This window comes from Manis pentadactyla, chromosome 1, assembly GCF_030020395.1.
Source record: "Manis pentadactyla isolate mManPen7 chromosome 1, mManPen7.hap1, whole genome shotgun sequence".
NCBI lineage: Eukaryota > Metazoa > Chordata > Mammalia > Pholidota > Manidae > Manis > Manis pentadactyla.
This window is the reverse complement of record NC_080019.1, coordinates 8,514,563-8,538,615: the sequence shown is the minus strand read 5'-3', so window position 1 is coordinate 8,538,615 and position 24,053 is coordinate 8,514,563. Positions and strand designations below refer to the sequence as shown.

Below are 24,053 nucleotides of genomic sequence, written 5' to 3'. Positions count from 1 at the left end.
GGACAAATCCCTCCACATATGATATCCCATTCAGTCCTCGCTACAACCCCATAAAGTAGATACAGTAAGGATAGCCCTTCCCACTGCCCAGAATATTCCTTTCTGATGCAAAAGAAGCCTAATTGGTTCTCAGAGGATTGGTGGGTTTGTCATTTGAACAAAGGAAGCAGGTGAGATGGGTGGCAGACTAACCAGGTCGGAGAAAGTGGGATGAACTATGTCCAGTCCTCTCAAAACTAATCCTTCCCCTCTTAAAAGGCTGTGTCTCTCAAACCCAGGGAGCATCTCCTCTGGTTGGTTCTGGCAGCAACCTGTCCACGTCTGTCCCCGTGGCTGCCTTCTGTCTGTGACAGCACATGCCACCCACCAGTACACCAGTGCCGAATGGAACTGATTAGGTCACTCCTTGGCCAGTCGACACAACTGGTTAAAGTTGAGTCACACCCTCCATTCCCTGTAGCAGATTTGATTCGAGCCCTGTTTGCTGCCTTGCGGTTGCAGATAGGTAGGTAGGTAGGTAGATAGGTACACATGGGGGCTGACAGGAAGCCCGGGCTCCTTCCTCCAGGGGAGCGTTTTCTTTCCTCCTTAATTGTCTGTGTCATCTGTCTTCCTTTGGGTATACCATTTTTGCAAATAGCTGAGGTCATGCACTGTGAGTTTTACAAGTTTAATTTTTGGAAGTTAACAGGATTTTCAAGTTTGGGGGCTCTCCCTGCCCTTTTATGCTGTAGACCAGAGAGCATCTGGCTGGCCCATACTAGGATGTGTTCTGTGGGGTTACGAAGCAAAGGGACCCTGAGAGATGGGCACAGTTGAAGCAGCAGCACCAGGGAGGGCAGGGGACCGTCTCAGTGGAGCGAGCAGCACGTACAAAGGCCTGGAGGCAGCTACGCAGGGAGCAGTTCAGTTTGGCTGGAGCACGGGTTGTATTTAGAAAAGTGTCTAAAGTTAAGATCAGAAAGGAAAGTTGATGGCATATAAGGCAGGGCCTAGAATATCAGGATGAGGACTCTGGACTTGGTTTAAGCACTAGGGAGAAACACAGTTTTAAGCAGGGGAAAGGCTTTTCTGGAGCTGCCTGATGTCTCTCTTGCTGGGCGCTTAAGGGGGAAGACACAGCAGGCTTACACAAAGGGCAGGGAGGCCCCACTTAGGGAGAATGGCTGGCACTGGAGGCTTTATCTGGAATCATGTAAAAGCAGACGTGGAGAAGAGCAAGGAGAGAGTATTGCCTTCTAGGGATGTGAATCCAAGCCTTCTGGCTTTTCCTGTTTCCACCCTGTTCTGTAGGCAAAATGTCATCTGCCATGGCCTTGAAGTCCCCTAGACCCTGAGCCAGGTGCTGCTCCACTCCACCCTTATTAGGTGTATGGCCTTGGACCCACCACTGAACCGGCCTGGCTTTCGTCTGCTCACGTGAGGCTTATGCCCACCTGCAGCCTGTTGTAAGGCTTAGCAAGGACAGAGGTAAAGCACACAGCACGCAGTAGGAGCTCAATCATTGGAAGCTATTTGTTGTATGGGTATTAGGTCATTACCCAGCTCTGGAATCTCCAAGGGTTTCCAATTGCCTATAGAACAAAGTTCAATTCACGTTCTTTAAGTGCATTGCTATACTTTCACTTAGAAGTAAGATGATCAGTTTTGTGTTTTGAAACAGTGCAGAGCATCCTGTCACATGTGAAGAAGTGTGTCTTGGAGAAGGAGTTTAATGGTCAAAATAAACTTGGAAAATGCTTGGTTAAAGAACTCTGAACAGATTCCTTTGTGACAGAACTTCTCAGAGCTTTAAATACGCTGATATGCATGGTGGATCACTAACAGCCCCAGAGTGGTGTTTTCTTAAGTAAGCCGTTTCTTATTTGCCTAGGAAACTCTTATTTTAAAAGTTGGACTGCTAGTTCTCTGGAAAATCACTTGGGGATCTGTTTTCCCTAAATCCTGACAGCAATACAAAAAGGGCAGGAGAGAGGAGAGGCTAGTAGAAGGGAGATGGGTGAGGAAACTGGCTAGCGTTGGGGGGAAGCAATGAGGGCCTGAACAAAGAGTGGCATTGGGGATAAAGACAAGTCAACAGATCGGAGTGCATCGAAGGAGGCAGAGTCGACAGGGCTTGATGATTAACTAGATGTAGGGAAGGAGAGAAAGGAAGGAGACAAGGATGATTCAAGTTTTGCTTAGACAACTGAATGGGTGTTGGTACCATTCATTGAGATACCAAAAGAGAAAGGAAGGGTATTCTGAGATTCCAGCTTTACGTGTATTGTGTTTGAAGTGTGACACCCCCATGAAGGGACATGGGCCTGGAGCTCAGGAAGGTAAGGAGACTTAGAGATGGGGACTTGGGAGTCATTATGCAAGGGATGCCATACGTATGGATAGGATCGCCCACAGAGAGTGAGTAGAGTAAGAGAGAAAGAATTCCAATTTGGAAACCTTGGGAAATCAATTTCTAAAGGGCTGATATGGAGAAAGAGGTGCATATAAAAGAAAAGGAATTAACATCCAGAGAATGGTGAAAGAACCAAAAGAACATTCAGGACAGACAAAGGCAGAGGAAACTGAGGAAAGAGTGATTGGCAGTGTCAAACACTCAGAAAGGTCAAGTCAGGTAAGACTAAAAATGAGTTCATTTTTTTCAGCTATAGGTGCTGTGATGAGTTTTGCTGGGCAGTTTCAATGGAGGGATGGGGCACAGCCATTGTGCAGTTGGTTGGAGAGTGGAGACAGTGAATATAATCAACATTTCAGAGAGGTTTGACCATGAAGGGAAGGAAAGAAGAGAAGGCAACAGGAGCAGTGTTATTAGCAGAGGGAACAGCATATGTGAAGTTCAAGTGGGGAGGCACTCGGCAGGTTTGTGGCTAAAGGATGCCCAAGGGTGGCTATTTGAACCATGTTAACAATTTTGGGTTTTACCTCATCTCTTGTGGGAAACCACTGATCTAATTTGAACATATTAATGATATGAGATTATGTTTCTAAAAGATCGCTTGTGTTACATAGTGAAATAGCTTAGAGGAAGGCAGGAATGGATGTGGGGAGATGTTAGCTGGCGACTGCAGAGATCCAGATGAGAGATGATGGTATCTTAGATTGGGATTGAAGCCACTGGGATGATGACTATCATCATGATGGTGATGTTAATAGTGTTGGTGATGGCGGTGCTGATGGTGATGGTGGTCATGGTGATGGTTGTGGTGGTAGCGATGATAGCGACGGTGGTGGTGGTGACAATGGTGTTGGTGATGATGGTGATGGTGGTCGTGATGGTGATGATGGTGGTGGTGATGGTGAGACAGTGATAGTGATGCTGATGGTGGTGGTGATGGTGGTAATGGTGATGGTGGTGGTGGTGGTGGTGGTGGTGGTAGTGATGATAGTGATGGTGGTGATGGTGTTGGGGATGATGGTGGTGGTGATGGTGGTGGTAGTGGTGATGATAGCAGGTAGCTACTACTATTATCTCCATTCCATATAGAAGGAAACCAGGTGCAAAGGATTTAAATTGCTAGTAAGTGGTGGAACCTGTTTTCAAACCCAGTCAACCCACCTCACTTAATCACCATGGTCTATGGAGAGGAGTCACTGTACTCTGGAGCATCTGAAAGATGGAAATGAAGGTTTTGCTGATGGACACGAGTTACAGGAATAAAAAAGAGGGCAGTAGAGGAAGGTGTTGAGAATGGCAGCGCTGGTTCCAGTGGACAGGGTCTTGCACCTTGAGATAAAGAACACCTGGGGAGTGACTAGCTGAGGAGTGAGGAGGTTACAAGTTTGGTTTTGGACCTGTCAGGTGCAATTGAGATGCTCTAACATCTTCACATGGAAATGTTCGTAGACTGTTAGGTGATTCTGGGGGACATAACTGGGCTGGAGATGGGCATCTGGTGTTGGCAGCCTCTGGGCGGTGGTCGAAGACGTGGCTGTGGGTGAGATCATTAACGGAAGAGTCCTGAGTCATTTCATCATCCATTCCCCAAACATTTGAGTGCCCCCCTGGGCCTGGCGCCATGCTGGTTATGGCCACGGGTATCAACATACCCAAACGACAGAAGCACCCCCTGCTCGTGGCGCTTCCAGGACACGCTTGGAGCCTGAAGTGATGAACCTTCCCAATGGAGGCAGGTTCTCTGACCGGAAGAAAGGGGGTCTGAGAGAGCCTCGGGTATGGAAGAGCTCAGTCCAAATGTCAAGGAGCAGCTTTGCTGCCCAGGACTTGCTTGCAGACACTTCCCTTCTGAGACTCCTTGAAGCAGCCCCTCCCTCCCTCGGCCTCCCAGCATCTTGTGCTTCTGTTCCCTAGCTGTGCTCGGCCCTTTAATGGATTTCTCTATTTCTGCCATCCTTCCAGGGCTCAGAATACTGCTAGCCCTTTCAAGTTTGCCAAGCTCTTGACCTTCCATAAGAATGCCCCTGAAATTCTGACACACGCACACCAAGCCATGTTTGATCAAATAGAAGCAATGGAGAATCATGAGCCTGGCACAATCCATGTGGAACCACATTTCCAAAACATAGTCACTCTATGCATACTTGCTGATGTCATGTTTTTCTTTTCATTCTCAACTTCTTTCTATGAGCATGTAATTGCCCTGTGACACTTCCTCTGTACTGTTTGAAACTATGTAAATAAGCACTGGCCCTGGCGTCTAGGACCCAACAGAAATTAGACAGGTGTGGAAGAGAATGGAACAAGTGCTGAATGAGAAATGTATTTTGCTTCTCTTGGTTTTCCATTTCCCTTTTGTTTGCTATTCATAGGAAATTATGTTTATTTGGGAGTTCTGAATCTCTATAGCAAGTGGAGGCTTACATTATTATAGATTTCTCTAACATGCTAATTTGCTTATCTGGCAAAGGGGTTAAGATAACACTTTGTAAACAGCCAGCAAAGTGCCATCCAGATGTGCCCACACAGGGCGCCTCTCTGTGACCCTTACAGCCTCTCCTTCATTCCCGTTCTCTCTCTCTCTCTTTCTCTATCCCCCATTCTGCCTCCCTTCTCTTCTCTCAGCCCTCTGTAGGTTGACCATATGTCCTGATTTCTCTCCGACAGTCCTGGTTTGCACACTGTCCAGGGATGACTATTAATAGTGCCCCTGCCAGTTTCAAGGGCATCATGATTCGGAGGATAGGTCATCTGGCCGCCTGCCTCCACATGCTGTGTCTGCTCCCCTCTGCCTGGCATGCTTAGTTGCTGGCTCATGGTGGTGACGCCGATTAACCCATGTTCTTTGTGGGCCCATCTCTGTCCATCATCAGACCATTTGTTTCTCACACAGGAGGCCCTTGAGCAGAAAAGTAGGCATTTGTCTGTTATACAGTATGGGTCTGAGGGTGCGCCGGCAAGGCCCCCAGGTCTAAACCCCTGTCCCTTGGCCAGCTTGTATCACACTGAAAGGCCACATTCAAGACATCCTTGTTTTGTCCTGAAGCCTCGCCCTATTTAGAATCCAGGTTTACATCCCCAGGGAGGGCAGAGACCCAGCGCTCTGTGCCCTTCCTGCTTGGTCTGGCTTGTCTCCTCCCTTCACAGCAGGGCTTCCGGGACCGCAGGGCGCTAGTGCTGGGGCCCAGGGCCTGAGGGCTGAGGAGGGCGGACGCAGGCCTGAATGCAGCCTAGCCCACACACACTTGTACTCACTACCCTCCCCCATAAATTCAACCATCATACAATATAGTCCAGAATATTCCCACAGAGGCAGATTTCAGACACTGTGGCCCCCTGCCCCCGTGCTCTACTCATTGGTTTCAAGTTTAAACCTACCCCTTAACCAGATACAGGGTGTGATGGACCGAAGTTCGTGTCCTCCAAATCCGTGTTGCTGTCCTTAGGCCCCGCGTGGTGGTGTTTGGCGGCGGGGCCTTTGGGAAGTGATCAGGTCATGGGGGGTAGAGGGGGCCCATGATGAGATCAGTGTCCTCGTAAGTAGATGAAGGGAGCAGGGTGCTCTCTCAGCCATGCCCACGTGGGCACAGCGAGAACCCAGCCGTCCGCGAGCCAGGAAGCAGGCTCCCACGGAGAAGCGAATGTACCTGCACCCCAGGCCTGGGCTCTTCAGCCTCCAGAGCTGTGAGAAGGGAGTGTTGGTCATTTAGGCTGCCCAGGCTATGGTTTTCTGCTACAGCCGCCCATGCGACTGAGACCTGGGGCAGCAGCTCCATGAAGTCAGAGGAGCAGCCTCCAGCCCACGGTCCGTTGGCTCAGGGCCTTCGTTTCCAGAGCAATCTCTGCTGCCCTCCTTCAGCTGTTTCCAGGGTCGAGACCACGGGGCTGAAGGGCAAGGGAAGGGAAGCACAGTTACCTGTCCTCGGAAGTTGCCGTCTCTGAAAGAAAGATTACCCTGAAGAGAATTAACAAAGCCACACAAGGCCAGTCCCCCCCACATGAGAATAGTCCCTGAAGACCTGAGAAGAGCAGGTTCCACTAGGAAACCACAAACCAGTACCACAGAGACACTCACAGTGCAACAAAGAGGGGTGCATAGGTTCACAAGGACCTCCTCCTTCCTGCTCGCCCCCCCATTTCCTGTGTGTGCTCGCCCGGCCAGCCCACCCACCCACAGCCTGCAGAGCAAACACGTGCAAACGCGCAGGGCCCTGGGCCTCTTGGTGTTTCTCTGTGGGCCTAGATTCATTACCTCCACAAATTAGCGTCAGGTGCCTGCACCTTCATTTCTATTTTTAACCCAGCAGTTGCGTGGCTGAATGTCTTGCGAGAGAGAGGCTTTTGTCACAACCAAATGAACATTTTCAGAGCAATCAGTTATGCTACTTTGTTTGTTTTGTTCTTCAATCACTTTTTAAAAAGTATCCCATAGGCCTGTTGGGCACTTGGAACTTGTTTGGCTGTTATGTTAGTTTCCCAGGGCTGCCGTGACAAAGTACCACAAACCTGTGGCTTACGGCAAGAGGAACATGTTCTCTCACAGTTCTGGGGGCCAGAGGCCCATATCGAGGTGTCAGTGGGACTGCACTCCCTCTGGAGGCTCTGGGGCAGAATCCTTCCTGGCCTCTTCTGCTCCTGGCTCCTGCAGGCTCCTTGGCAGAGGGCTGCCTCCCTGCGGCCCTCTCACTGTCTCTCCTCTGTGTCTTTCAGAAGGACAGCTGTCACTGGATTTGGGAGCCACCAGATTGTCAGGAATGAGCTCATCTTGAGATCCCTGACTTAATTCCATCTGCAAAGACCCTTTTCCCAAATGAGGTCACACTCACAGGTTCCGGGGTTAGAACATGGACGCCTTTGGGGCTACCACTCAACCCACTACAGCCATCAGTTAGTTCCAGAGTGTACGTGGCTGGCACCCCCATTCAGACCTGGGTATACAGCAGGCAAGTGAGCATAAGCACTTTGCACACACGTGCACACCCCACTGAAGCAAGGCTATGTGTGGGGAACTGACCACAAAACAGGGCCTGCTGGCAGTCTGTCACTATACCCACTCCTCCCAGGGTCCCCAGGCACTGGCCAGCCTCTGGCTTGCCTGGGCCCTGGCATGATGCTTCCAGTGATGCTGTCAGGCCGTGACGCCATGAGCTGGTCCCTTGTCACTCCTCGGGTGACCTCAGCCAGTCATATAGCTTGAATTTCTAATTCAAATTCAGTGCCCAGCTTTGTAATGCAGCTTCCAGCCTCCTCCCACGACTCCAGCTCACCTGGCCACCTGCCTGCCCACCTGCTCCCCTGGGCACCTACTCCCATTGGAAGCATCATGCTCATAATCCTTTCCTAAAACTGTTCTCCAGTTCCGCTGACTGCATCTCCGCTCTCTCAGTTGATTGTGCCTCAGGCTGCAGACCTCAGAGTCATCTTGAGTCCCTTCTTTTCCTCGCGCCCTGTGTTTAATCCATCAGGAAGTCCCATCAGCCCTACCACTGCCTGTAGCCGGACTCTGACCACTTCCTTCTCACCTCCTGCACTGCCTCTGCCCTGTGCCGGCATCAGCGTCACTTGCCTGGAATAACTTACTCTCCCCCTAACTGCTTCTGCCTGGATCCCCCTGCCGTCCATTCCACAAGTAGCAACGGTGGTGAATTTTCAAACAGGCCGCGAGAGGGATATATTGGAGGGATAGCTTAGGTCACACCAACTGCTTTCCAGTGGCTTCCTGCCTCACTCAGAATAAAAGCCGAAGTCCTCACCTTGGCCTGGAACAGGGTGGGTCAGCAATGGCCTGCAGGCCAAATATAGCCCACCACGCATTTTTGTAAATAAAGTTTTATTGGGACACAGGCACACGTATTTAGTGTTGTCTGCAGCTGCTGCAGCCGTGCCCCGAGAGCAACTTGCCCAGCCACACTTGCAGCTGAGACCAGGTGGCCCACAAAGCCTGAAATATTTACGACTTGGACCTTTACAGGAAAAGTTTACCAAGCCCCGGCCCAGCCCTCCCTGACCTTTTCTCCCATCACTTCCCTCCAGGCCTCTCCACCTCAGGAACCCTGCCCTCTTCATAGCTGCCCGAATGCACCAAGCACTCCAGGCCTCTCAGACGACCACCTTAGGGCCTCTGTGCAACACAATCCCTTTGCCTGGAAGCCTCTTCCCCCACAAGGACACCCCTCTCTCCTTGACTTCCTTCAGGGATCTATTCAAATGCCCCCTTAGCAGAGTGAACATCGTTGGCCACTTGCCCATGAAAAATAGCAGCCCCCTTTCATTCTGGTACGTAATCAGCTTTGTTTACTCCTTAGCCCTTATCAGAACCTGAGATGTTACCATGTTTATTTGCTTATTGTTCACACCCCCCATAGGAAATAACCTCATGAGAGAGGGACTTTGTTTTGGTTTCCCCAATTTGCTGAATTAGTTAATGAGTAGTTATTTAATGATGGATGGAACGATGGATGCATTCCAGTTGTAAAGCTAACAGAGACTGGCTAGACTTCCATGTCTCAATTCCAAATTCCAGCAGGAGAGAGAGTTTCTGACCAACCTGGTGTCTACAGCAGGTGGTGTCTTGGGTCTGTGTCAGTAAATGCCCAAGAGGTGCTGCGAAGAGAGTAGTGGGATGGGTTCATATAGCCAGTGCCACAGTCTTCCTGGGTGAGGCAGGTGATCTGAGTCGCCAGGGAGTTTCAGAAATGCTGGTGTTCGATGTCCCATCATGAATTCACTGAATTGGAATCTCAGGGTCCTGGGAAAGGTCACTGCCTCAAAGGACCCCCTCTGCCTACAGGGCACCCACCTGGCTCACATTCCCTGGGTAGGATTGTCAACAATCACCTGGAGCTGTGGAGCCCCAGGATATATGTTATAGGGTCTGAGAACTCATAAGATACTCAGTGTTGAAGGGCCTATGGAACGGCGATAGGAGGAGACTGGCTGGGGCAGAAGAGAAGAGCGAGTTTGTGGATGGGCATCAATTGGGTAGTTGGAGGTGGCCCCACAGTGCCCCCACCTCCTCCATCCTAGCACTTGACAGGTGTATAGTAACTGCTCCTTACAGTCTGTAAACAGAGGTGGCCTCGTGGAGGCTAGGGGCAGGGTCTTACTCACCGTTATACCCCCCAGAGCCTACAGAGAGCTGAATACAAAGTGGGCACTCAGGAGATACCTGTAGATCGCATGATGAACAATGAATTAGCCGATTCCCAGAGTCCTTGGATGAGACTAGTAATCTCATGGGTCACTTGATAGAAAGACCAAACAGGAAGCTCACTGGAAGGAAGCCTGGCATTCACAAATGATAACGTGTAGGAGAGGTAATAGAATTTCAGTGGGTTTACCATAGAATACCCTGTATATCCTCGGGAGAGTCACTCAACCTCTGGGTCTTGGTTTCTTCATTTCAAAACAGAATCTAAATTTACTTAAGGCCCTAAAATTCCAATCCGACTTTTATGAACTACGTACACATTTGATCCTGTGGGTATCCGTAGAGTTACGGCTTCCATCTGTGTGGTTACATCCCTGAGGTGTGCTTACACATAAACTTCTAGGATCCAGAAGACAAGTGTCTAGTCAACTTCCCTTTCATAAGGACTTGAGTGAATTCTGGCCCTTCCTTTACTCTCTGGCCCTGGAAATGTACTGTCTAGCTAGCATCCTAATTTTAGAGTTTTACCTTTTACAGGGGAGTTTATTCACCTCTTAAAAACTGGGCCCGTAAGTAGGGCATGAGAACTCCCTTGGTAGCACATGAGCCGAGCATGTAGGCATGAGCGTTTGACTCTATGAAATTTTTACACCTGATCTGCAAAACCAAGTCTATTATAATAGCAAAACTTAAACATTTACATTTGAAGAGATTTTTATAATTATAAAATGAATATATGGAAGATGTACATGAAAAGGAAACTCTAGACCAATATCTCTCATGAACATAGATGCAAAAACCCTCAACAAAATATTAGCAAATCAAATCCAACAAGGTACAAAATGAATACATGTTCATTCAATAATAATAATAGCATTTCGTTTAGCACTACTGTGTGCAAGGCACTATGCCAAGCTCTTTACTTGTACCATCTCATTTAATCCTCACAAGAACCCTAGGAGATAGGAAAATTTCTGCATTTTGCAAAATGAGAAAAATCAAAGCAGAGAAGTTAATTTGCTCAATGTCACAGAGAGAATCAGAGATGAAAGTGTGGGACTCCTGCAGTCATTCTCTTAACTACTATGTTATGTATAAAAGTTCAAACACAGGAATCCCAAAAAATGAACAACATCTGTATATATAGTTGCTCTACCCCAAGACAGCACTGCTAACATTTTGGTATGTTTCACTCTGGATTTGTTTGTTTTTGCTTCTATCACTATCATCCTTTGTATTTGATTTTATGTCCTATATCTTCCATTTATCATAATTCAAGCATTTCCCAAAAGTTATTACAAGCTTTTAATACAACTATGTGTTCTCATCATTTTCATGGCCCTTTTCAAACTCTTTGGATTGGCTGCTTGTGGTGGGAATTTTGCCACTATAAAAATCGCTGCAGTGAGGTTCTTTGTACACAGGGTGTTTCTGTATTTTGAATGATTTCTTCAATTTATGCTTTCTCCTGTATAGCTTGAGTGGCCATAACAAATGCCATAGACTGGGTGGCTTGAAAAACAGAAATTTATCTTGCCAATTCCGGAAGCTGCAAGCCCAAGATCAGGATGCCAGCATGGTCAGGTTCTGGGGAGGGTGCTCCTCCTGGCTTGCGAATGGCTACTTTCTTGTTGTGTGCTGTCAGAAGAGAGAGACAGAGCTCATCTGTCTTGTCTCTTGCAAGGTCACTAATCCCATTGATGGGGGCTCCACCCTCATGACCTAATTACCTCTCAAAGGCCCCACCTGCAGATATCATCACAGTGGGGGTCAGGCTTCAACGTGAATTTAGGGGTGCCACAAACATTCAGTCCATAACGTGCTTCCAGGCATAGAACTAAGTAAAAGATAGGAACACTTTTCAGGTTCTTGATATAACAAATATCCTTTGGCACCTCTCTGCTCTGGGAGGACAGTCTCCCGGGGCGGTCCTTAGCCTCATTCACTACTATATCCCTGGCACCTAGACTCGAGCCTGGCAGAGGGACGTCCAGGGTGCATAATTGTTGAATGCACAGATAGAATCATTGAGAGGTTTTGTTACATAATTTTTGGCATATGCAGAAGAAAATAGGTCCTGAACAGATGAATCATTGACTCTCCCTGGGAGTGTGCTCCACACCTCCTGGAAGGTGGTGGTTTTATGCATAGGGCTTCATTTCTTGGTTGTCACATTATTATCATTGTGAGAATGACTCGGGCAGGGGCAGCATTCAGCGGGCTGCAGCCATGGGTTCTGAATGAGCCCACACATCAAAGAATCCTCAGGCCCCCAATGCCAGCGGCACCCATTGAAACTCACCAATCCAAGTAGAGAGCATTACAGTGAAACGAACGCCCCAGACCCATCATCCTACGTGAGAAATAAAACTTCCTCAGTCACGCGGAAGCGACCAGCATGACCCACCCCTCCCGCTCTGAGGCAGATGCTATATGCCACACAAGTGAATCAGAAAGTCCTTACTTCAAGAGGCATTTTGGGAGGCGGACTCTTTCAAAAAAGTATATGAAGGCCACCTGGTAATTTCCTAACTGACCTATAATGTTCTTCATTCCTCCTAAATCCCAGCTTGGCATCAAGAGCCCTCCCTTGCAGTTTATTAGTAAATACAAACATTTGACAGAGTAGGCTTATTTTTAACAGAATATTTTTATTTTTCAGAGACATCTCTTATGTTCTGTTCAAGTCATTTAAAGGAAAAGTCTCTCGTTGCATTGTCAACCTATTTTTGCACTTTCTGCGAGCCTTGCTTCCGGTCTCCACGTGTAGCAGAGGGAAAGGAAGGAGCTCCCCTCCCTGCTGGGACTGGCTTCAGCTTGCAGACACCCCTAGATCCCTTATCCAGAGCTGGCTTTCTCTACCTGCACCCCTTCTAAGAACTAAGTGGCTGTTGGAAGTTACTGGCAGCCATGGCTCCTTCCTCTTCCTTTAGCCCCTACGCAGCCAGTCACTCCCGTGGGGGTGGGTCTCCGAGGCACCAGTTCCCACTCCGGCTGGAGCGTCTGAAGAGGCTCTGGTCCCGGGGCCCTTGGACTCCGTTTAGGGCTCTGGGATTTAGGTCTCAGTTATCGACCCCCTGAGTTCATCAGTCCAGTTCCTCAGGTTGGTTTGCCCTTGAGCCATGCTTACCCCTTCTCCTTTGTCAGCCCCTCAAAACAGTGCCACCATTCATTGGGTACCTACTCTGTGCCAACCTTTGTGCTAAGTTCTTTTGGTATTTAGAACCCACATACAGCCGGCCAGTTGGCTTTTTCCTTGAATCTAGTCTCAGTACAGTGTCACATTCCCAAAAATATTCGTTTGTCACGTAAAAATTATTAAAAATCAACTCAAATCTTTATGGTACTCTCTGTGTTGGAGGGGATACCATTGGGGGATCACTTTCAAGGCAATAAGTAAAATTTCTTAACATTCTTACAACCATGTCTTAATATCCACTTGGGTTGGCTACTGTCCAGAAATATCTTTACTTCTGTCTTCAGAAATCCCCAGAACCCAGGCCACGAAGGCTCTCGTCTTTCTCCCCTCCCTTGCTTATTTCAAGATCTCTTGTTTTCTTCCCTCAGTCACTCTTTGCTTCTTCCGGTGTAAGTCAAATCCAACTGGACTGGGACCTCTCTGCTTCACCCTCTACCCCCGTTACCAGGCCCATGCCACTGAAGTCCAAGAGTGGGGTGGTGCATGGAAACCCCCACAGAAGCTGGACAGGAACAGTGTCACGTGCCTCTCATTTAGTATCTGCTGTTTTTATTTACACTGCATGTTATCTTATCTAATCCCACCAGAATTCCCATAATGAAGGGGGTATTTTCTCCATGTTACAGATGAGGAAGTGGAAGTTAGGTGACCTGGCCAAGACCACAGAACCACAGCCAGGTCCAGTAGACTCCAAAGCCTGCGGTGTCATTAACCACCACATTCCTGATCTCTGGAGCATTTTTGACCACGGGCTACTGTCCTTCATAACCCCAACTTGTTATCCAAAGAGCTCCGTCCTATTCATTTACTCATTATTCATTCATTCTATATGATTATTCATTTTCTGTATGATGGGATAAGAGGTAAACTCTTTAACATAACAAGGCCTTCTGGAACTTTCCTCCAAAGGTTCTTTCCAGTCTCGTCTCCCGCTCTTACCCATGGTGCTCTAAGCTGCCACCTTTCTCTCCAAGTGCAGCTGCTTTTCCTGCCTGGAGAAGCCCCCTGGCTCCCTTCTCTCTCCTGTCCCCTCCTCCTGGTGAGCTACATAAAGCTAGCCATCTTGCTTTTGCCTTGAAGCCAGTCTCAGTACAGTGTCACAGTCCCAAAAATATTAGTCTGTCACCTAAAAACCTTTGAAAAATCAAGCAAATCTTTACTATACTCTTTGGCAGGGAATATCATTGGGGGATCACTTTCAAGGTACAGTGAGGGCCTCCTCAGAGCCATGCACTGGGCTTGGACTAGGGGATAATACTGTAAGCAGGTTTTGGTTTCCGACCTTAGAATTGAAAGGTTAGACAGACAAACTTGGACTGTTGTCTCATTTCTGATTGGTAAATGTCTGTATTCCTTTCTTAGACTGTTGTAACAAAGTGCTGCAAATGGGGTAACTCAAAACAGCAACAATTGATTGTCTCCAAGTTCCAGAGGCTAGAAGTCCAAGATCAAGGGGCCAGCAGGGCCACGCCCCCTCTGAAGTCTGTGGAGCAGCCCTTTTCCTGGCTTCTACTGGCTCACTGACAATCTGTGGTGTTCCTGGTTCATAAACATATCACTCAAGCCCTCTGTCTCACACGGCCTTCCCCCTGGGTGCATGTCTCCTATGTTCAAATTTCCCCTTTTTTAAGGACACCAGTCCTATTGGATTAAGGCCCACCCTGATGACCTCATTTCAACTTGATTACTCAGTAAAGACCCTATTTCCAAATGACATCATGTTCTAAGGTACTGGCTGTTGGGGTTCTAACATTCCTTTTTGTGGGGGGCATACCCCCAAACTCAACCCATAACAGTAACTTACTGGATATGTGTGCGAAGTTCCTTGGGAACCCAGGGAAGACCCCAGCCCGGTCCAGACCAGCAAGGGAGGGCTTCCCAGAGGACCTCATGGAGCTGGCTGGGCCTCCAGGACAAGGCAGCTCACCAGGAGGAGAGGACAGGTGGGAGAGGGAAGCCAGGGCCTCCTCCAGGTAGGAGAGGCTGCTGCCCTGGGAGAGAGGGGCTGGAGCTTAGAGCATCATGGGTGAGAGCAGGAGACGAGAGCAGGAAGAACACACAGAGGAAAGTTCCAGAGGACCTTATATGCTACAGTTTACCTCTTATCCCATCATATAGAAAATGAGGAACCAATGAGGGTTTTCAACGGAAGTCACCTGTTAAAACCTGCCCTCAGTCTCAGGGTAACAGCTGTTTAAGAACTTACACAGGACTTTTTTTGAACTAAGGCTCCAATTTATTAAAATTTTTAATTCAATCATCTTTCAAAAAAGGAGCATTTTGTCTTCCAAGAGCAAAGGGTAAAGAAGGTGAACTAAATCAAGTCTGGAAAGCAACTTGAAGGCCGGAGGCACAGGGCAGTTCTGGGGACACAGAGCCTGAGGTGGAGGCTTTCTCTCCTGGAGGTGATGGGGCAGCCTGGACACAGGGAGTTCTGGAGATGGATGCCCAGCGGAGGTCTCCCACACCGGGGTGAAAGGACACTGCCTTTAAACCTCTGAGGTGACCTGTCAGCGGATGCTGGCTCCCTCCTCCAGGGGTGGGAGCATAGGAGAGACGTGGGCAACTCTGATGGAGGGTGCGGGTGTGAACTCAGTTATCCTGTTGTTTCTAAAAATCCAGCTATTCACGTGAAGCATGTTTGATACACTCTGGAGAGAAACAAAAAGATTAGGTATTTTATAAAAGAAAAAAAGAGGTGAAACTGAGAAAATGGTGAGACTACAGAGATTACTGAAGAAGCTATAAGATGTGACGGAGGTACGAGGCTAGACCATTAGATCAAAGCAACAGAAAAAGAGACGAGAAGCAGCCCCACACAGAGCCCCCTAATGTCAGTTATCCTTGTGAAAGCAAACTCCCTTTAAGCTGTACCTCGTGCTATACAGAAAATCAATTTCAGAAGGGAAAAAAAAGGGTGACCGGGTACCAATAAAGGAGAGAGAAAGGGGACTGAGTAGTTAATAGCTTGGGTGGCCTTTTCTTTTGGGCGAATGAATTATCCTGGGCCTGGGGACAAGCCTCCAGTCCTATCCCTTCCTTGTTTCTGACCTAGAAGAGGACATGCCAGAGAACGGGAGAGAGACAAGGGCAGTTTGGGGTCCTGGCACGACTCAATAAAGCAAATAAATCAGTGTTCGCCGAGCAGGAAGAAAAGCCACAGCATCCCACTGTTTGCAAGAAGCTGTGAGCCGTGGACATTCTGGGGGCCTGCTTTTCAGGGCCTCTCCTCTGGACAGAAGGAAAGGTTTTCCTGTAGCAAAAAAGAATCTTGGGCTTATCTAAGTAACAACTGATAACATTAAGTTTTTTTTTCTATCATGTTACACGTGACGATTTAGAGAGTAGGTAAACATACTGTTGTTTTTAAAAAGTGACTTATTAATAGAGGAAGAAAATTGGCCCATTAAAGATATGAGCTGTGGGCAGAGGGCTAATTTTGTGCCCCACCATTTGCTTGAGAAGCATGGACATCACAAGAGGCAGCGAAGGCGGGGGCGGAGGGGCTGAATCCAGAGCCTCAGCAGTGACTGCGTATCTAACCTCGGTGTTTCTTCTTTTAAACCACGTCCTCCCACTCCGGGTCCCCCGCAGTTTAAGCCACTGTCTTCCTCTTGCTCCCACCCACTATGCAGAAGCCGTGAGTAAGAGCTTCCTCCGCGGTCGGCTCCCAACAACGCCCAGCCGGGTGAGTTCGTCACAAGTAGTTGCTGGTGGTCTGGGTGCAGGGACCATTCTGCAGCCTCACAGGACAGAGCGCAGGGCAGCAGGAGGGGGGCGGTGGCTCCGAGCTTGCCGTCCTGGGAAGGACACCTCGGAACCGGGATCACACCCTGGGTCTGGGTGACTCCAAAGTCAGTGCTCCTTCTTGTCACCTGGGGCCGTCAGCCCTGTTCTCCCCAGGTGCGCCTGAAGGATGGGCACACTCTGCCAGGCAGTTCTGACACAGTATGATTCTGAGCCAGCACAGACTCCGCGAGTCCCCCAAAAGGCACCCCTCCCCAGAACCCTGCCGCCAGCTCCGGGGTTCCCAGACCACCCATGCTTCTGACCCCAATTTTGGGATTCCCACTATCCCCCCCAGATTTGGTAATTTGCTAGGATGACTCACAGAGATCAGGAAAGTGTTATACTGAGGATGAGAGTTTTACTGTAAAGAACACAAATTGGAACCAGCCAAAGAGACTCTTGAAGGACGAGAGGCTGCGAGGCCCCACCTGGCCTGGCCAACATCTCGTCCGTTAATTCGATACAGTTCCTCTACTTCGCATACAGCTGGGATCTCTCTCACCAAAGCTCTGTCTCTCTTTTTGTTTTGAAATTATTTTAAACTTACAAAATTACAAGTGTAAAGACCAATACAAAGAATCCCCATGCCCCTTACCCAAACCTCCCATAGTTAGTTCAAATATGTATTCTTTGTCATATTTAGTACCTCTCTCTCTTCATAAACACACACAGTCACAAAGATATGTCCATTATCATTATTTTTTTCTGAATTATTTGAAAGGAATTTGCAGCTATATCACTCCATCACCCAAAATACACCATGGCTTATTTCTCCCATACAAGGATACTGTCCTGTAGAACTCTACTGCAACCATCGAAACCAGGAAGTCAAAAAAGCTATAACACTACAAACCACAGAATCCATCCAATGTCCCCACTTGTCCCTACAATGTCTATTTTTCCTGTCTGCTCCAGGAACACAGTTGTTATGTCTCTGGTCCCCTCCAATCGGGGAGAATCCTCAGCCTGAAAGCACACAGGCCTTTTCAAGGATGTGGAGAGAAAGGAATACTTGTATACTGTTGGCGGAAATGTCTGTTGGTGCAGCCACTGTGGAAAACAGTGGTTCCTCAAAAAATTAAAAATAGAACTACCATATGATCCAGCAATTCTACTTCTGGATATTTAGCCAAAGAAAATAAAACACTAGCTTGAAAAGATGTCTGCACCTCCATGTTGGTAGCAGCATTATTTACAACAGCCAAGACATGGAAACAACTGAAGTGTCCATTGATAGATGAATGAATAAAGAAAATGTAGTACATATACATAATGGAATATTACTCAGCCATAAAAAAGAAGGGAATCCTGCCATTTGCAACAATATGGATGGACCTATAGGGTATTGTGCTAAGTAAAATAAGCCAGTCAGAGAAAGACAAATACCATGTGATTTCACTTATATATGGAATCTAAAAACAAATAAACAAATCAAAACAAAACAGAGAAACCAAGTTCATAGATACAGAAGACTCATTGGTGGTTACCAGAGGGAGAGGGTGGGCAATAAGGGTGAAGGGGGTAACTTATACTTCCAGTTATAAGTAAATAAGTCATGGGAATGTAATGTACAGCCTGGTGATTGTAGTTAATAATTATATGTTGCATATTTGAAAATTGTTAAGAGATTAAATCTTAAATTTTCTCAACACAAGAATAAAAGGTGAAAATATGTGAGGTGATGGATGGTAGCTAAACTTAACCATGGTAATCCCTTCCAGTATATAAAGATGTTGAATCATCATGCTGTACACCAGATACTAATATGGCATGTCAATTGTACATCAATTTTTTTTTTAAATGGTAACAGTTTAAAAAAGAAGTACATGCCTTTTATTCTATTGGGCTCTGGGGACACCTTTCACCCTAGGTCTCATGGCTAGACTCAGCCATGGGCTCCTGGCAGGAATACGTCATAAATGATGCTGTGCTTTCTCCATGCATCAAGGTGGGGAACATTCTCCGTTTACCTGCTCCACACTGATGATGTTAACTTGATGACTTGGTCATTTGTGTCTGCCAGGTTTTCCTTTATATATGACTAGTGTCTGAGGGGAGATACACTGATACCGATATCCTATAGTCAATATCCTATTCCTCATCAGCTCTCCACCCCAGAGCTGTATCATCCATTGATGAATCATACCTGAACCAACCAACACTGAGCTTGTTGCCAAATGGTATTTTTCTGTTTAAATCCTTTTTCTAGGCTTACTAGTTGGCATTCTCCTTGAAGGAAGAACACTCCCTTCAGCCCCATTTATTTATTTATCTATCTGTTTCTGATTCTATTTTATTCAGCAGGAAGTAATTCATCCTAGCACTGTGTATGTTGATGCTCGGCTGTCCCAGACTTAGGCAGTGGCAGCCCCTTTAAGTTGCTCCTGTTTCCTGTTGCGTATCCCCAATATGCTCCAAACACTTCTTCCTTTTTTTTTCTAGCACAAAGAGATATTACAGGCTCATCTTATGTGTTATTTGCCCCACCCTGGAGTCAGCTGTTTCTCCAAGGAGCCCTAGATCTTCTCTCTTTCTTTCTATCCATAAACTGTGAGTTCTCACCCACACATCCAATTCCAGTCCCTCAGCTAAGGTCCTCTTGAGCCTTCCTCACTCCATATTTTGAGTAATTTCTCCAACATTAATAAACCCATTTCCCTGGCTCCTCAATATAGTTACCCCTTTGCTCAGGCTCCACGTGTGTAACCATCTCCCAGCGCACTCCAGCCATCTCTGCCCCAGGCCCCACCTCCCCCTTAGGTCTGCCCCTGGCTTTGCCGCCACTGTCAGCCCCTCAGTCTCACTACTTTGATGCTGGCCAAAACACCACCTCCAAAGGAGGCAAGAAGAGAAAGAGATAAAAAGGATAGAAGAGAAAGAAAGAAACCAGAGTTTTGTTTTGTTTTCCCAGTCTTTGGTGCAAAAGTGCCATTACCTACAATAGACTGCTGTGGTAAAATAATGCTAATGTTTTTTAAGTATTTACCTTGCACCAGGTTCTGTCCTAAGGAGTTTTATCTAATTTAATCCTCATAAAACTATTCAAAATTGGTACTCCATGTGATACATGAGAAAACTGAATCCAGAGAGCTTAACCGTGTTGCCCACGGACGTCTAGCTGGGCGGTGGTGGGGAGATGGAGCACTACAGGAGTCTGACACCAGGGCTTTGTGCTTCTCTGTACTTGCTGCCCTATGGCTGGCTAGGACTTGAAGGCAGCTCTCTGCTCCCCAACCCTCTCCAATTTGTATAGAATACAGATGTACTCATTAAAATAGTATCGAGATTTCAAAAATGGTAGAATAGCTTGGCTGGACTCATCTTCCTGCAGATAATAATAAAAACCTAGACAGAATTTAAAAATGAATTATCTTGAAGTCACTGGAGAGTGACCACAGCAAGCAGAAGCTAAAAGAGAATCTACTCCTGGGAGCTGAACTGCAAGGAATGAGATTTGCAAATTCGTGGCTTTTTGCCCCAAGGATGCTTTCCAGTCTGGGAGAGGCTGCAAAAGCAGAAAGCTGCAGCCTTATTGACTTGAGGTGTCAGAGGATACAATTTGAGTCAGGCAGAGCAGCCATAAGATTGGAAAAATCCTAGAAAGTAGGGAACCACAGAGGGGGGTGAACCCTAAAATAAAAAATTAATTTAAAATTTTTACAAATTTACAGCAGCATCAAAATACATAAAACTACTTTGGAATAAACTTAACAAAAGACCTACAAAACCTGAATACTGAAAGCTACAAAACTGTGCTGAGAGAAATTAAAGAAGAGCAAAATAAGTGGAGAGATATGTCACCTTTGAGAACTGGAAGGCTCAGTGCTGTTAAGATGTCAATCCTCCCCCACTAAACTACAGATTCAACATAATCTCAAACATGATTCAGCAGACATTTTAAATAGGAAGTGACAAGGTGATTCAAACACATACATGGAAACTCAGAGAACTAGATTAGCACAGTAGTCTTGGGGGGGAAGTGGTAGAAGGCTTATGCTATTTGACTTCAAGATCTCCTCGAAAGCTACAGTAATTGGCCTAGTATAGAAAAGGTAAGAGACCAGAAGTGAGAGCCCAGAAACAGACCTAAATGTACATGGTCAAGTGAGTTTGACAAATGCAGCAAAACGATTCAATTGGACAATGAAAGCCAACAACTAGTGCTGAACAACCATTGATTGTTGTGGAAAAAATAAAAGGACTCTGACCCCTACCTCACACCACATGCAAAAATGAATTCCCAATGGATCACAGACCTAAAAGGAAAAGTTAAAACTGTAAAGCTTATAAAAGAAAACAAGAGAATATCTTCATGATTTGGAGGCAGGCAAAAGTTTCTTAGGCAGGATGCAGAAAGCACTAACCATGAAAGAAAATTCTGATAAACTAGATTTTATCAAAAGACTGATAAGGAAATGAATAAGAGGCACAGTACAGACCTGAAGAAAATATTCATAAGATATTACAGAGTACTTTTATCTAGAGTATATAAGGATCTCCTACAACTCAATCATAAAAAGACAACACAGAAAGTGGGCAAAAGATTTGAACAAATACTTCACAAAGGAAGATACATAACCAGCCAAAAAGCAGATGAAAACATGTTCAGTATCATTAGTCAGCAAGAGATGCAAATTAAAAGCACAGTGAGATACTATATATATCCACTAAAATGACTAATGTGAAAAAGATTTATATTAACACTAAATGTTCATGAGGATGTGGTGTAATTCATGTCTCATATATCACAGAAGAAACATAAAATGGCATAATCTTGGCAGTGTCTTATAAAGTTAAACATGCATCTCTGACCCAGAAATTCCATCCCCAGGTATTTACCCAAAGGAATGCTAACATGCACACAAAAAGACCTGTACACTAATGTTCATAGTGATCTTATCTAGAGTAGCCCAAAATGAGAACTAGCCCATGTGTCTAGCAACAAGTAATGAATAATAAAAACTCAATGATTCCTTTTACATCTAGTTCTAGAACAAGCAATACTGAATAAAAGTGGAAGAAATAATGGTTGCCCCATGAGGGTTAGCAGAGAAGGGATCCCAGAGAACTTTCTAGGGGCCTGGAAAAGTTCAGTACCTTAATAAGTATGTGCATTACACAGGTGTATTCATGTGTCGAAATCATATAGCTAAAACTTGTGCATTTTAATGTATATACATTTTCCCTTAAAAGAACTGTAGAACATAGTAACTGCTGAGTGATAGTTGGGGTGTAGATGGTGTCATGGATGAAGCAAGAATGGCAGAGGGTTGGTAATCCTTGAAGTTGGGTGATAATGTACCTGTAGGTTTATTACACTATTCCTTTGACTTCTGTTTACCTTGTATATTCCAATAATTACAGGGGCCCCAGCCTGGTGGAAATTAGACCCAGGCCAGGAAAGTTTCAGCTGGGGCAGAGAAGGCTCTAAGTTTACAAACACCAGAGGCTGGGACTCTGGGTGGGGCTCAGGAGTGACATGGCGGATCCAGGTAATGTAGCAGGATGACCTCATGCGCAAAGCAGTACAGAGAGTCAGGGACAGGAGAAGAGGGTGAACATAATGACAAAATGGTCAGCGTCACAGCCTTACACTCACCCTCTGGTCTGTGTCCCTCTCACTGCAGGTGACACTGAGCACAGCCTTCTTCCCCATCCCAAGCCCCAGTTCTGTTTCCTGCATGCATTTGTTACAACTGCTACCATGTATATTCTGCGCCTCAGTTTCCCCATCTACTTCTCAGAACAATAGTTGAACTGCTCCGATAGGCGTTCGCTTTCCTAATGGGAAAGGGATTTTTCAGGCTGAGGATTTTGGCTTCACAACTCCATGGAGTTGGAGAGGGCTGGCAGGAAGCAGGGTTGGCCCAGCGATTTTGGTGCCCAGGCAGATGAGTAATTTGTTCCTTCAAAGCAGTACTATTTACATATTAGTTTGACATTTTATCAGGAAAATGAGAAAAGTTTTAAAATTTTCCTTTGGGGGTACTCTCTGCTCCATCCATGATGGGCTCCATTCACCACTTATGCACGGAATCACGTGAGCAAACTAGAACCAGTGTGATTTCGGAATGAGCAAGGATTCTGTGTTCATCTCATTCTGTAGATGAGCCTCAGAGAGCTGCCGTTTGGCCTTCTCTTAATCCAGTCCTGGCTCCTGGCAGGAGCTATGGCATCAGGTTGTGGGGCAGGCTGAAGTCTGGTAAGCAAGAAAGCAGAAATAAGGAGGGCACCTGATTTCCGGCCAACCCTCTATTTCCTGTGGCCATGCTTCTTGTGCAGGAACTGTGCCCCTTAGTCCCTGAGTGTGAGTCCTGTCCTTCTGTCTTGCCCAGCTCCACAGTCCCACATAACAGCTTGGACCCAGGATTCCAAAGCCCAGCTTAATCCCATGGGCTGCGCAACCCACATCAGTTTCCTCATCAGCTGAATGGGGATGTAACACCTACTTCACCGTGTTGTATGGAGTCAATGAAATAACGTACGCAAAGCGCCTAGCAGTGCCTACTGCAGATGCTCAGGCATGCCGGCTAAACTGGAAACCATTCAGTGGGGGCTTTTTACAGGATGGATGCTCAGTAATTATTAATTCCTTTGGTTGAATAGGATATGCATAGAATCTGTGCTGTTTTCCTCTTTGCATTTTATCCTTCACTTCCGCTCTCTCCTCTCAGTTCCTTTAATCTTTGTCCCATTTTGACAATTTGTTCATTCATCAGATAGAGCCCACTGTGTGCCAAGTCTGACACTAAATACTAGAGAGTCAGACATGAACAGAGCATTAAGATGGAATCCTGCCCTAGAGTGTCACTCTGGGGCTGCATGAGGGCTGTTGGGGGGCAGAAGGGACTCCCCCGAGTCTTGTCCCTCTGTCCTCCACAGGAGGTCATCGCCTCCATCCTGCTGAGCGGGCGGATCGGGCCCAACATCCAGCTGGCTGAGTGCTATGGGCTGAGGCTAAAGCACATGAAGTCAGATGAGATCCACTGGCTGCACCCGCAGATGACGCTGGGTGAGGTGCAGGACAAGTACGAGTGTCTCCACATGGAAGCCGAGTGGAGGTAGGAGAGGCGCCCTGGGCTCTCAAACGGGGGGAGATGAGTGTGGAGTGGGGGGTCCCGGAGGGTGGCAGTGTCTTTCCTTGGAGCACTTCCCAACCTCTGAGAATCTTCTAGAACATCTGAGTGGCATTTTAGGCTTAGTCGTCCTGCAGCATCCAGTGCATGTATCTGCCAAGACCTAATGTGGGCTCACAGCCCATGCACGTTCCAGGGCGGATGTCTGGGAACCTCCGCCAGCAGGACCCTGTTGGCTACAGAGGGTGGAGAGGATGGGGAGCCAGGTCAAGGGCTGGTCCGTGAGCCTAAGGAAGGCAGCTGCCGGGACGGGGAGGAGACGGAGCGGCAGGACTAGTGCCAACCGAGGCCTGCTGGCCACCCCCTGTCCTCCACCGTCCTCCACCCAACCAAAGAGCAGGGAACGGAGAAACAAGTCCTGAGTGGGAGGCTACAAGCCCCACG

General features: G+C 47.0%; 1 protein-coding gene across 10 annotated transcripts in view; it reads left to right on the top strand.

The window, feature by feature from the left end:
• PTK2B (protein tyrosine kinase 2 beta) overlaps positions 1-24,053 on the top strand; it is a 122,362-nt gene that overhangs the window by 70,971 nt on the left and 27,338 nt on the right. For 8 of the 10 annotated variants that reach the window (XM_036889140.2, XM_036889142.2, XM_036889143.2 and 5 more), the window contains one exon: positions 23,416-23,594. In XM_036889140.2, coding sequence (XP_036745035.1) covers positions 23,416-23,594 — 179 coding nt within the window. Of the gene's footprint in view, positions 1-1,447; positions 1,471-16,379; positions 16,433-23,415; positions 23,595-24,053 lie in introns of those variants that run through there. The other 2 variants (XM_057507543.1, XM_057507662.1) reach the window with 2 other exon arrangements.